At 40.7% G+C, this 11,843-nt stretch overlaps 1 protein-coding gene across 2 annotated transcripts; it reads left to right on the top strand.

Annotated features, from left to right (window-relative positions):
* Nucleotides 1-125: 125 nt before the first annotated feature.
* LOC124284392 (ER membrane protein complex subunit 6-like) lies at nucleotides 126-9,070 on the top strand. 2 transcript variants are annotated; one of them, XM_046720481.1, is made up of 5 exons: nucleotides 126-186; nucleotides 2,200-2,360; nucleotides 2,864-2,956; nucleotides 5,386-5,405; nucleotides 8,922-9,070. In XM_046720481.1, the coding sequence occupies exons 1-5, from the start codon at nucleotides 144-146 to the stop codon at nucleotides 8,950-8,952; spliced, it is 348 nt and encodes a 115-aa protein (XP_046576437.1). In that variant the 5' UTR covers nucleotides 126-143; the 3' UTR covers nucleotides 8,953-9,070. The 2 variants fall into 2 exon arrangements, with proteins under 2 accessions (XP_046576437.1, XP_046576436.1); XM_046720480.1 differs by having other exon boundaries at nucleotides 2,197-2,360.
* The last annotated feature ends 2,773 nt before the right edge of the window (nucleotides 9,071-11,843 follow it).

The following is an 11,843-nucleotide window of genomic DNA, read 5'->3' as shown; positions in this document are numbered from 1 at the left end:
TTTACTGTATAAAATATAAAATGTTTGCATATATCGTATTTGAGCTATTTTTTAATATATTACGATGTTTGACATTATCACTGGATACATATCCAATCATCAATCATTTGACTTCCGTGATCCTAGTACCGCGCAGAAGGAAAATGGCGACCACCATAGCAGTTCGCACGCGAAAGAGCCGCCGGGGTAAACTCATATGCTCTCTGTGATTGTGTGATATCTGACCTCCGAAACATAAGTAGAATTGTAACATAGGCTTTTATTTTAATTCATGAGGTTTGATACATGCGTTAATCCGTGATTTGCGGGAAACGCCAATTTCAGTGGATTACAGTATAAAGTTGATTCCAGCAATGTCGTAGTTATGTACTGCTACAACTAACTGTTCGCCTGTATGTGCAGGTGCATGGTTAGAATTTCTATATTCACGGGGCTAGATCTACATTGTACAACGTATTAAATCCACTTATTGTAGGCCTTTAGCATTTTATCCGTCATTTTATGATTATCTAGCCCAGAACTGCGACTGTCGGCTAATTATTATGCAAAACGTTTTATGAACCATTTTATACGTCTACATTTGATTTATTGCCTAGAGTGCACTTTCCCGGGCGCAGCCCTCGCGGCTTGCTGCTGGGCAGTTATTGTGCTACTGTGCTGTCTCCAGCACTGTCTTGTTATACCGCTGTAATTGCTCCGTCTCCCTTCACTGCCGGTCAACCATCCTCAGGGTTTAGCATTAGGTACTACCCTTTCTGATCCTTAGGGAGCTGACACATCTTTAAAGTCTAAGAACCTTTTATGATCCTGAGCGTTAGATTATGGCACCCATTCTGATCCTTAGGGTTAGGGTATGGCACCCTTTCCGATCATAAGGGTTAGGTACCCTTTACTGTCCCTAGGGTTTATGGTTAGGGTATGGCACCCTTTTCGATCCTGAGGGTTAGGTACCCTTTACTATCCTTAGGGTTAGGGCGTGGCACAGCGGAAGTACTAACGCAATGGTTGTTTTAATTTCACTCGCTTCCGTGTCACTTCTGTGCTGATGACCTGTTAAACGAGCACTCATTAAGTTAACTTGGATGGTGCTTGTGGTCCCGAGGTAGAACGTCCGCTAATTTCGTCACTAATTAACGAAGTCAGTAATCCGGCGAAATGTGTTCGAGCCCCAGCAGACCTAATTAATCTGAAAAAAAGTGCCCCCGGTAAAGTGCACTACTCCCCTTATGAAAACATATATCTTCATTTAATGATTAGAAGCGACACTCCAAGTTACATATACTCATGCCTTTTAATGATGTGTCTATGTATGGCTAAACTTATTGATATACCATGTATACCTGTATATCACTTTTTATGTCAGACCTCACGACCTGAACCCCAAGGAGACAGGACTTGGGTTATATTTATTACTGTTATTATTGTTGGATATTTATATATATAATAACACACATATCTATGCACTAGTGCATGCTCAAGGCTCTCGATCATTGGATGTCTCAACCGCACATCTTATTATCAATCTCAACTCTCTGAGGATCATACAACTCTTGCAGCCACTAGGCGCCCTGAGTTATTGCACTTTCCCATCCTTATGAGGTACCCATTCACAGTTGGGTGGACTGGGACATATAGTCACAGTACTTTGTCCAAGTTTACTGCACGTTGCTGTACCCACAGCTAGGGGTATGCACGTATTCATGTGGCCACCATCTGGTCATATACCAACGGATTCGTGGGTTCTTTTAAGTGCACAGGGTTGCCTACTGTACACTAGGGGTCATATTGTGAATTTGTTGCATGTACTTTCTGTGTAGGTCTATATAGGAGTAGATCTGGTTGATATTACTCTCAAGCACATTATTCCATAGGGAAAGAAGTACTTACCTATTCTCGAATGTATCATCTTCAACCTCAAAGTGTTTTGTTCTTTTACATTTTACATCATGTTACATCAGCAATACTGGCAACAGAATGACTAACAAAGAAATCTCATCCACCCTAATATCCACCATCACCTTGAATTTTATTTGCCATGATGAACATGCTGAAGTTGACAATGACATGCAGGTGATATAGCTGGAATACTGTTTAAAACTGTTCAGCCATGTTACTCTTTCTATTCAAAACACTAATGAAGGAAATGAACTTGAAGCTGAGTCAATGTGATCTCCGTTTTGTGTGTTTCATGAACAGCAGATGTGGTGGCGTACAGTGAACTGGCAGTGCGAGGAAACTCGTCCATCATTGAGTACTGCCGTACCTCTCTGTCAGCACTGTCTGGGGCCACGGCTGGTATCCTGGGATTGACAGCTCTATACGGCTTTGCTTTCTACTTCATCACAGCCTTCCTGTTGTCAGTAAGTTGAATTGTTACCATGGACATTATTTGCTGCATGATGTTCCTCATTCTACATGGACAGAAATACTTTGCCAGATCCTAAATAAGAAGTCCTGCTTGCATTAAATAATGGTTGACACAGATAATTGTTGCAGATTGTCTGCTCGTTAGATGGTAGTTATTGGTACACAGACTGATACTGTTGGCATTTTGGATTTATCATAATGATCATATGTTCATGTTGTTTTGTAATGTGATTAGCAATGACTCCAGCAATATCAAATAACCAGCTTATAACCAGAAACCAGTGGTCGATATTGGGAGCATTGCCCCATATTGTCAGGATACAAAAACAGTAACACTCAATGAACTATTTCATCCAACCTAACCATCTGATCTGGTTTGTCAGGTCCTGATTGGAATATTTTCAAACTGACAGCGGGAATATTAATGAACCTGAAACAAAGAAACTGAGACTACCTACCATGTTCAGTTACACAGCTGTGTCATGTCTATTTTCAGATGATGCTGTTGATAAAGGCAGGGTCGAGATGGAACAGTTATTTTGTCACCAGGAGGATTCCCTTCTTTAATGGAGTCTTTGGGGGCTTATTCGTATCCTTGAACCATAAGTGTGTATAATGACACACATGAAACTGTCATACAGGTGCATTACAGATATGCTTATTGGCTAAGAATTTTGTTTTTGGTCCAAGTGATGTACATTATGAATGACTATCATGGTCCCTGATTGTACGTTGTTTTTATCTCATTTCTATGATGAGAAACATGCTGCATCATTTTACCACTATTGCTATATGTTCACAGGTTATCAACAAAAACATAGCTGTCTCTTTAGAATTGATTATTGACTGTGATAAAGAAAATACTCTCAACCAAATTGATAGGTTTGCTTTCTCTTCTACCATGAGGAATGGTGTATTATTGATTACAATGTGTACTATTGCATGACAGATAATCTGGACCCATTCATCATTGAAATAAATTCTCTTTATCTCTCCTATATCTAACCTGATATAGCATTTCACTTGCTTAAGAAAATAATTGGATTGTTTGGTAGGTTCAATGAAAGGATATAAAATATGGAGAATTATACGTCTAATTTTGGACTGTAAGGATCGCCTGAATTGACAAGAACAACATGGTACTGGAAGGGGATACCCGGGATGATCTGGGTACTGGAAGGGGATACCCGGGATGATCTGGGTACTGGAAGGGGATACCCGGGATGATCTGGGTACTGGATGGTGATACCCGGGATGATCTGGGTACTGGAAGGGGATACCCGGGATGATCTGGGTACTGGAAGGGGATACCCGGGATGATCTGGGTACTGGAAGGGGATACCCGGGATGATCTGGGTACTGGAAGGGGATACCCGGGATGATCTGGGTACTGGATGGTGATACCGGGATGATCTGGGTACTGGAAGGATACCGGGATGATCTGGGTACTGGAAGGGATACCGGGATGATCTGGGTACTGGAAGGGGATACCCGGGATGATCTGGGTACTGGAAGGGATACCGGGATGATCTGGGTACTGGAAGGGATACCGGGATGATCTGGGTACTGGAAGGGATACCGGGATGATCTGGGTACTGGAAGGGATACCGGGATGATCTGGGTACTGGAAGGATATACCGGGATGATCTGGGTACTGGAAGGGATATCCTGGATGATCTGGGTACTGGAAGGGATACCGGGATGATCTGGGTACTGGAAGGGGATACCGGGATGATCTGGGTACTGGAAGGGATACCGGGATGATCTGGGTACTGGAAGGGGGATACCGGGATGATCTGGGTACTGGAAGGGATACCGGGATGATCTGGGTACTGGAAGGATACCCGGGATGATCTGGGTACTACTGGGATACCGGGATGATCTGGGTACTGGAAGGGATACCGGGATGATCTGGATGACTGGAAGGATACCGGGATGATCTGGGTACTGGAAGGGATACCTGGGTACTGGAAGGATGATCTGGGTACTGGAAGGGGATACCGGGATGATCTGGGTACTGGATGGTGATACCGGGATGATCTGGGTACTGGATGGTGATGACCTGGATGGGGATGATCTGGGTACTGGAAGGGGATACCCGGGATGATCTGGGTACTGGAAGGGGATACCCGGGATGATCTGGGTACTGGAAGGGGATACCCGGGATGATCTGGGTACTGGAAGGGGATACCCGGGATGATCTGGGTACTGGAAGGGGATACCCGGGATGATCTGGGTACTGGAAGGGGATACCCGGGATGATCTGGGTACTGGAAGGGGATACCCGGGATGATCTGGGTACTGGAAGGGGATACCCGGGATGATCTGGGTACTGGATGGTGATACCCGGGATGATCTGGGTACTGGAAGGGGATACCCGGGATGATCTGGGTACTGGAAGGGGATACCCTTGAAGCTCCAGGTTAGAATTGGTCTTCAGCAACCCATGCTTGTAAGAGGCGACTAATGGGATCGGGTGGTCATGCTTGCTGACTTGGTTGACTACATGTCATCGTATCCCAATTGTGTAGATGGATGTTTATGCTGTTGATCACCGGATTGTCTGGTTAAAGTTAGAGACAACTGCCATATAGCTGGAATATTGATGAGTCCGGCGTTAAACAACAGCCAACCAACTGGATGGGATAGTTACTTTAAGAAGGGAGGTAACTCACAGCAGGGTCGCATTGTTCCATGATCCCTTGCAATGTATTTTAATTTCTAGGTTAGCTATGTGATGGTGCACTGTAAAAGTTATGTCTGAACCAGACAATCCTGTGATTGTCAATTGGAATGCGATAACATGCCTCAGACAAGTCAGTGAGCCTAAGGGACCATTCATATTTTATGGCTGATGATGATTTTTATGGAGAAGCATGTACAATGTGACTGACCTCCCTTAAGATTTATGTACAAAGTAAGTGACCCCCCTGCATGTCTTGTACAAAATCAATGAGTTTGTAAACGTTGTCATTTCTACATATATTATACCAGTATGTTTCCTTAACTTCCTTTCAGACATATGTTTTATTCTGGACGTATCCTTTTTCCACTGTTCATGTTCCCTCTAAAGGTTTGTATATATATAGACCATTGGAAAGGTGCCATAGGTTTCAAGGTGGGATGGTCACACATGCTGTGAAGGCTGACAGCATACCGGTAATGATCAGATGGAAAAAATGGCTGAATAGTACATGGGTTGGTGACTGCACACGGTACTATACAATAGGTAAAAACATCAGAAACATGTTGCTGTACTACTAGGTACACTCTTTCAGGTTTTGGGTGGGTGTCTGTGTCTAACTGTGGCTTGGGGATCATGGTATTTCTTTAGAGATCAGTTTTGTTTCATATTATTTTCAGCCCATTCAGAACAGTTTGTACATCAAAAAGTGTAAAACATTTGGGACACAGTTCTTAAAGGTCACATGCAACGTAAAACACAACTTTGCAGATTCTGATACCTTTCGTTATGGACTTACAGTAACAAATGATCAAAAATGCAAATTCAACTTATAAAGTTGAAAAATAACGCGATGAAATCCCCCCGTGAAATTGGAGTTCAAACGATTCACCCCAGCTGGTGTGAAAAGTGGTTTCAACGGCTGTGCTGTGCTGCGCTCATGGCGCATGCGCAGTGAATAGGTTCGCACAGCCTGGAAGCGGGATGTCTCAGAGTAGGCTTTGATGTGAGCTATTTTTCTAATGTTTTTGTTGATATTTCACAGTCGCGAGCTTTTTATATGTTATGACAGGAGATTACCGATTTAACTGTTTCTATAATTTCATTTGACTATTTCACCACACATTCTTCTTACCGAGTCACTTTCTGAGTTCGATGCTTAACATCAACGTCATTATTTAGCATTGTCAGAATTTCTAACTTTGATATAGATATGCCTCTGTCACAGACAAGACTCAATATCTTATTGACACCTATGTGTCTGCCTGCCTGTCTGCTAATTACAGTTAGGAGATAATCCTAATATGTTTACATTTTGGAAGTGATTATAGTTCATTTAGCAGCTTTCAACCAACTATAATCACTTCCAAAATGTAAACACAATAGGATTATCTCCATTCTACCATGACATATGCACCATGAATAAAACACGTTTTAGATATGCACTCATTACCCTTTAGTAGTGTTTAACCGCCTCCGTGGTGTAGTGGTTAGAGCGTCCGCCCGGAGAGGGGAAGGTCGTGGGTTCGATCCCCGACCGCGTCATACGAAAAGACGTTAAAATATGGTACTTGTTGGTCCCTGCCTGGCACTCGGCATTAATGGGTACAACAAGGACTGGTCGGCTCGGAGTCAGTATAATGTGTCTGAGTGGGGTATTCATGCTTCACTGCGGCATGGTATCTCAGTGGGCTAGCACTATAAAACCAGCTTCAGTCTGGGCTAGTACAAGCAGCCGCACATACACATACACACGCATGCATGTTGTCATATGAGCGAAATATTCTCAAACCTCACCTAGTAGTGTTTTGACAGGCCTAGACTACGAGGCTTAGAAACTGGACATTATGACGTTTACATACTCATACCTTCGGTACTTAGAGTTACTTTGGGTGATTGTTCAGTCATTTCATGTTGGAACCAGGCTGGGTCAATATTTTCCTCAATATCCGATCCAAACACATCAAAGAAATCGCCGAGGTCAAACGTAACAGTTTCAGACGACATGTTCGTTTACCTATGTAAGGGTTAATGAGTGCAAAATATTCCTACGCGCAGTGAACCGGCTCTCAGAAGTGGTTATTGAAAATTTTTCACTTCTAATTTTTTAGTAACAGCCAATCAAAAACGAACATACTTAAATGTCATGGTAAAATACACAATACACAACCTCGATTACTGACCACATGCAATTTGAACTTAACACCTATCAGGCTATACACCATAAACAAAACGCATTGATGTATGACTCATGCACCGAGTTCTGTCTCTGTCACAATATGTAATTACACAGACAGGCAGGTGTGGTACTTGTACACATGACATGTTATGGTGTCTGTTGATTGCAAAATGTTATACACAAAAAATGAGCAGGTATTTACAAAATCCAACATCTCTATACACACACAAAAAGCCCTGAGTGTATCGGCAAATGAACCCGCCAATGAAAGCCTTCGTTACACTTAAATGCATTTTCCCCCCTCTGACTGGGTTTGGTATCCCGGGTGCTTTGTTTCGAGGGAAGTAAACCCAAGTACAAAGTACACTTTTGATTTGTGATTGTACGTTTATGATTTTGTTTATTTGTTTTTTCATAATCAGCAATGTATATTATATGTCATGAATAAGTGATAATTGTGTTTTAATTATGTTTGTTTTGTTTGGTTGCATGTGACCTTTAAGGATTAAAAACATACAGTTTTGGAAAGTTTATGAAAGATATGGACAAGTATTTTGGCATTCTCTTCCCAAAGAGGTTACTTGTCATATCTTCCTACGAATCTCTGTTCTAATACGGCCATATTTCCCGGTTCTCATAAAATCCCCTAGCAGCAAAAAATTGCAACACAAATTATCTCCCTTCTTTCTATCCAATCAGAACACGTGTTACATCGACTTAGATCCAACTTGGCTAATGCAAGCAAATATGGGGCCACAAATATCCCTATTCTCTGCCGTGACACACAAGACATTTAATGGTTAGCTTGTCCTTTATCAACGAGGGCGATGGAGACGCCATTGATCTGCCATTACATGACTGAGTTCTGTCTAGATGAAACGTTTGCGCATCGCGCTGGGTAAGAGGTTCTAGTTTTCCTGAAGCATACGGAAATTACCGAGGCCTTGCAAATGATCACTTTTGAAACAACGTCGCTGATTGCACAACTAAATCTGATTGCAACCAATCACGGATCCTGAACACTGGCACCATGAAAGGGCCGTATTAGAACAGAGGTTCGTAGGAAGATATGACAAGTAACCTCTGTGGGAAGAGAATGGCATTTTGGAGGCTCACAAAGAAATGACATATTTGGGGAGAGTATCTCTAGAGTAATTCCATTAAACTACTTTGTCAGAAACTGGTAAGATTCAAGCCATGAAGACAAAGGGTATAGAATGTTAGTGATATATTGTACCCCTTTTAGTTGAAAAAGGGTAGCTGCATAATCAAGAATGAGGCCTTTGATTCCACACAAACTCCATGTTTACTTGATCCATTACACCTTTAGGTTAACATGTTCCGAAATAACAGGTGCTTTTCTGTTGGAGGGTGGCCCTTCAGGAGGAGGATATCCAGTGATTCATTATGATGAACGGGGCGATGGGGTAGCCCAGTGGTTAAAGTGTTCGCCTGTCACGCCGAAGACCCGGGTTCGATTTCTTATATGGGTACAATGTGTGAAGCCCATTTCTGGTGTCCCCCGCTGTGATATTGCTGGAATATTGCTAAAAGCGGCGTAGAACCATGCTCACTAACTCAATTATTATGATGAAAATGACCCACAAGCTTGCCGTTTTTTTGTCACCCTGCCCTTATTCTATGACATTCTGTTTGATTTTACCATGTGAGCATCCTTAACTAGTTTTTCAGGTTTTTGTATGGGATGGTTCATGTGTACTAGCAGAGACCAAGGAAGATCTGAGCCAGACTGACCCGTCATTATTTGTACCAATCATAAATATATCTCATTTTGTATATAGCCAGTGTCTATTGTGCAATAAATTATTGTGTCAATGTCATATTGATTCTTTGGTCATATATTCTTTGTTATTCATACAAAATATGTTGAAATACTGTATTTTGATCAGTTTTAAGCCTGAAGATTAAAATTATGTTGGACTGCCATTAATATTTCCATAACCAGTGTCTGTAATTATCAATATACCCAATGCCCAAATTATAACCAGTGTATGTGATTATCAATATACACAATGTCAAAACTATAACCAGTGTATGTGATTATCAATATACTCAATGCCAAAACTATAACCAGTGTATGTAATTATCAATATACACAATGTCAAAACTATAACCAGTGTCTGTAATTATCAATATACACAATGCCAAAACTATAACCGGTGTCTGTAATTATCAATATACTCCATGCCAAAACTATAACCGGTGTCTGTAATTATCAAAATACTCAATGCCAAAACTATAACCAGTGTCTGTAATTATCAATAAACCCAATGCCCAAACCATAAGCAGTGTATGTGATTATCAATATACCCAACGCCCAAACTATAACCAGTGTATGTGATTATCAATATACCCAATGCCCAAACTATAACCAGTGTCTGTAATTATCAATATACCCAATGCCCAAACTATAACCAGTGTCTGTCATTATCAATATACCCAATGCCCAAACCATAACCAGTGTATGTAATTATCAATATACCCAATGCCCAAACTTTAACCAGTGTCTGTGATTATCAATATACACAATGTCAAAACTATAACCGGTGTCTGTAATTATCAATATACTCAATGCCCAAACTATAACCAGTGTCTGTAATTATCAATATACCCAATGCCCAAACTATAACCAGTGTCTGTGATTATCAATATGCCCAAACTATAACCAGTGTCTGTAATTATCAATATACTCAATGCCCAAACCATAACCAGTGTCTGTAATTATCAATATACTCAATTCCAAAACTGTAACCAGTGTATGTAATTATCAATACACCAATGCCCAAACCACAACCAGTGTCTGTAATTATCAATATACCCAATGCCCAAACCATAACCAGTGTCTGTAATTATCAATATACTCAATGCCCAAACTATAACCAGTGTATGTAATTATCAATATACCCAATGCCCAAACCATAACCAGTGTCTGTGATTATCAATATACCCAATGCCCAAACCATAACCAGTGTCTGTAATTATCAATATACTCAATGCCCAAACCATAACCAGTGTATGTGGTTATCAATATACCCAATGCTAAAACCATAACCAGTGTCTGTAATTATCAATATACCCAATGCCCAAACCATAACCAGTGTATGTAATTATCAATATACTCAATGCCAAAACTGTAACCAGTGTATGAAATAAGGCCCGTCCGACCGCCCGAGACGTCTAAATTTACAGCTAGCTAGCCCGGTGATCTGTTAAATTTTTAGATATTCAATACATCTGTGTAAAATCACAATATTTGGTCTGGTTAAATGCATTTTGGGCTGGTAACATTTTGAAGTTACCAGCCCTGATGTCTGGCTGGGGTTTGGGCTTATTTCATACACTGCTATAACCAATTTATGAACAGTTGCCAGATTTTCATATCAATCTGGCATCAGTGTCAAGTGAAGAAACCACGATAAATTGTGTGACCAGAAAACGTTTTGTGTTCAGTTTTTGTACAGAATTATTCAGTTTTTGTGTCCTGGTGTAGGGACATTGATCTCACCGTAATGTGCAGCAATGTTTTGTGTGGATTGCATCCCTTACATATGCCAGGATCCTATGACCCTGGGTTCAGATCACAGATTCATCCTTATTTTGATTGATTGAAATAAGGTTTAATTTTATATATGAATCAGCATGTACACAAATGCTGCCAGCTTGTCTTGGATAATGTTATGGTCATGTATACCATCAATCAGTTTCAGTAGTTGTTTCTACTAGTGTTGGGAATTGGTTGAAATCTCACAATTGATGATTGCTTCATTACCAACGAACAATCATCGAAAAAAATTAGTTAGCGTCATTTTTCAGATTTTCCTATCCAGGTTGTTATTGCAGATATGTATAACATGATGCAACTTGCTACTTTAAAGTGATGACTTATATATCATGAACATAAACTTCCTGGAGTCTTCAAGAAATATTCAGTCATGGCTTTTCAGTTAGTGAAGTGAGTTTTCTATGAATTAAACACGGTTTCAGGCACTGACAACTTCAACGATATGTTCCATTGTCAAGTATTTCAAAGAATATAAAAGTAGTTAAAAAATCGTTTATATTCGATTATGAGAAAATTTGATCGATTGCTTGGTCGTTTGGACACTCCGACCAATCTTTGATTATTTCAATTAATCGGAACACCACTAGTTTCTACCCATGCTTATTGAGGTGACCAATATAACACTGAAGTGAACTGTCAAAATCTTTTCCTTTTATCCAGGCACCACTTGCATACATCATACAATTATTGGTAGATTACTGTTCCTTTGAAAGATGGAAAGGATACGAGAAACTCTGTCGGACATGTCCTGCAAAGTAGCCTAAGGCTGTGCAGTTTGTTGGAATTGCTTCATTATCCCTCCGCCAATACATACGAATTTGAATATCTTAAGATCCGTTGACTAGATTCTTTTCATATTTGGTACCTAGGTTCATCACAGTATAAGAAAGGTCCCAGTCAGGTTTGGTGACCTTGACCTTCATTTCAAGGTCACAAGGCGACGTTTTACTCTTGTCAGCGAGATATCTCAAGAACTGTTCACTAGAATTTCTTCATACTCAACACTAAGCTTTATCTAGGGAAGGCACAGG

This window comes from Haliotis rubra, unplaced genomic scaffold, assembly GCF_003918875.1.
Source record: "Haliotis rubra isolate DU_JTF1 unplaced genomic scaffold, ASM391887v1 Scf336, whole genome shotgun sequence".
Classification (NCBI taxonomy): domain Eukaryota; kingdom Metazoa; phylum Mollusca; class Gastropoda; order Lepetellida; family Haliotidae; genus Haliotis; species Haliotis rubra.
This window is presented reverse-complemented; position numbering and strand designations above follow the sequence as displayed.

Coding starts and splice junctions, on each gene's coding strand:
- LOC124284392 (XM_046720480.1), top strand. CDS start 144: ATGGCGACCACCATAGCAGTTCGCACGCGAAAGAGCCGCCGGG. Junction 2,361..2,863: donor TCACAGCCTTCCTGTTGTCA/GTAAGTTGAATT, acceptor GTCTATTTTCAG/ATGATGCTGTTGATAAAGGC. Junction 2,957..5,385: donor GAGTCTTTGGGGGCTTATTC/GTATCCTTGAAC, acceptor ACTTCCTTTCAG/ACATATGTTTTATTCTGGAC.